A 1,084-nucleotide genomic window follows, 5' to 3' on the forward strand; every position below is an offset into this window, starting at 1 on the left:
CTCTTCTCTCTAGTCCTGGTATCGCTACTCGTTTCTCTCCTATACACTACAAAAAGTTTTCAGCATAGATCATCTTCAACAAAGACCAGTCTAAACTGACCTTTTTCCTTTTCTCTCTTTCTCCTTTGCACTCAAGGAGAATCTATGACTTATGCCGATGAGTCTTTGAAGTCATCAAGACTCCTACTTCACTCATGATCGTATCCTGGGAATCAAATAATCAGTATTGCTAGAGTAATGCATTGCACCTGCAGATGTAATGCTGTTTGGAGTTTTGTTTACCTAATGTTTTTGTTTAACGTTCTGATCCTAGTCTATTGATGGTTTTTTGAGTCTAGTCTAATCAAGATTTCGTCTTTGATTCGTTTCGTTTGGAATAGTGTATAATGATTGTTGAGATTGTCACAATTTTTGTGTTCTTTAGGGAAGTTCATATTGGTTTTCTTTCTAATTATTTGATTATACATTATTAATGAATATGTAAATTTGCCTATGTTTAGGTGTACTGATTCTAAAATAACTACAGATCTGAATATAGATTATAGGAAATGATTATGCTGTTTCCCTTTCTTCATAACTTTTGTTAGATGCATTAACACATAGATAAACGATGTCCTGAAAATAGCGTTGTTACAAATATATGTGAATATGAAAATATTTGATTATATTTTATCACATTGTGATAATGATTAATGATGCTGTATTTTCTGTCAACCAGTTGTTTACTTAGGAAAAAAAAATATGATTATTTAAACTTCTTTAGAAAATGCGCTTATTTCCTTTCACCTACATTATTACGAATAAGTCATTATCTGATAACATTTAATACATATTCAGTTATAATGAAACAACACTTTTTTTCTTTTCTGGTGGATATTTTGCTATGGTATGCAGATGTAATCTAACCAGGTGCTACTCCATCCTGCCATAGTTAATTATTTCAATATTCACGCTTTTTCTGTTGATAACTTATCCAATTAGTAAACTCTATTATGGAATAAATTTGAGGCAATTATGACTAACACCTTCATAGGGTAAGCAACTTTAATGAATTTGTACAACTTATGCATGGAGAGTTAAGAAC

At 31.2% G+C, this 1,084-nt stretch overlaps 1 protein-coding gene across 1 annotated transcript in view; it reads left to right on the plus strand.

Annotated features, from left to right (window-relative positions):
* LOC119585398 (crustacean calcium-binding protein 23-like) overlaps window positions 1-233 on the plus strand; it is a 43,577-nt gene extending 43,344 nt beyond the window's left edge. Inside the window, exon 5 of the mRNA XM_037934061.1 lies at window positions 172-233. Within this exon, the coding sequence (XP_037789989.1) occupies window positions 172-233 (62 nt within the window). The remainder of the gene's footprint in view (window positions 1-171) is intronic.
* Window positions 234-1,084: the final 851 nt, after the last annotated feature.

The sequence above is a fragment of the Penaeus monodon genome, chromosome 19 (assembly GCF_015228065.2).
Source record: "Penaeus monodon isolate SGIC_2016 chromosome 19, NSTDA_Pmon_1, whole genome shotgun sequence".
In the NCBI taxonomy this organism is placed as follows: domain Eukaryota; kingdom Metazoa; phylum Arthropoda; class Malacostraca; order Decapoda; family Penaeidae; genus Penaeus; species Penaeus monodon.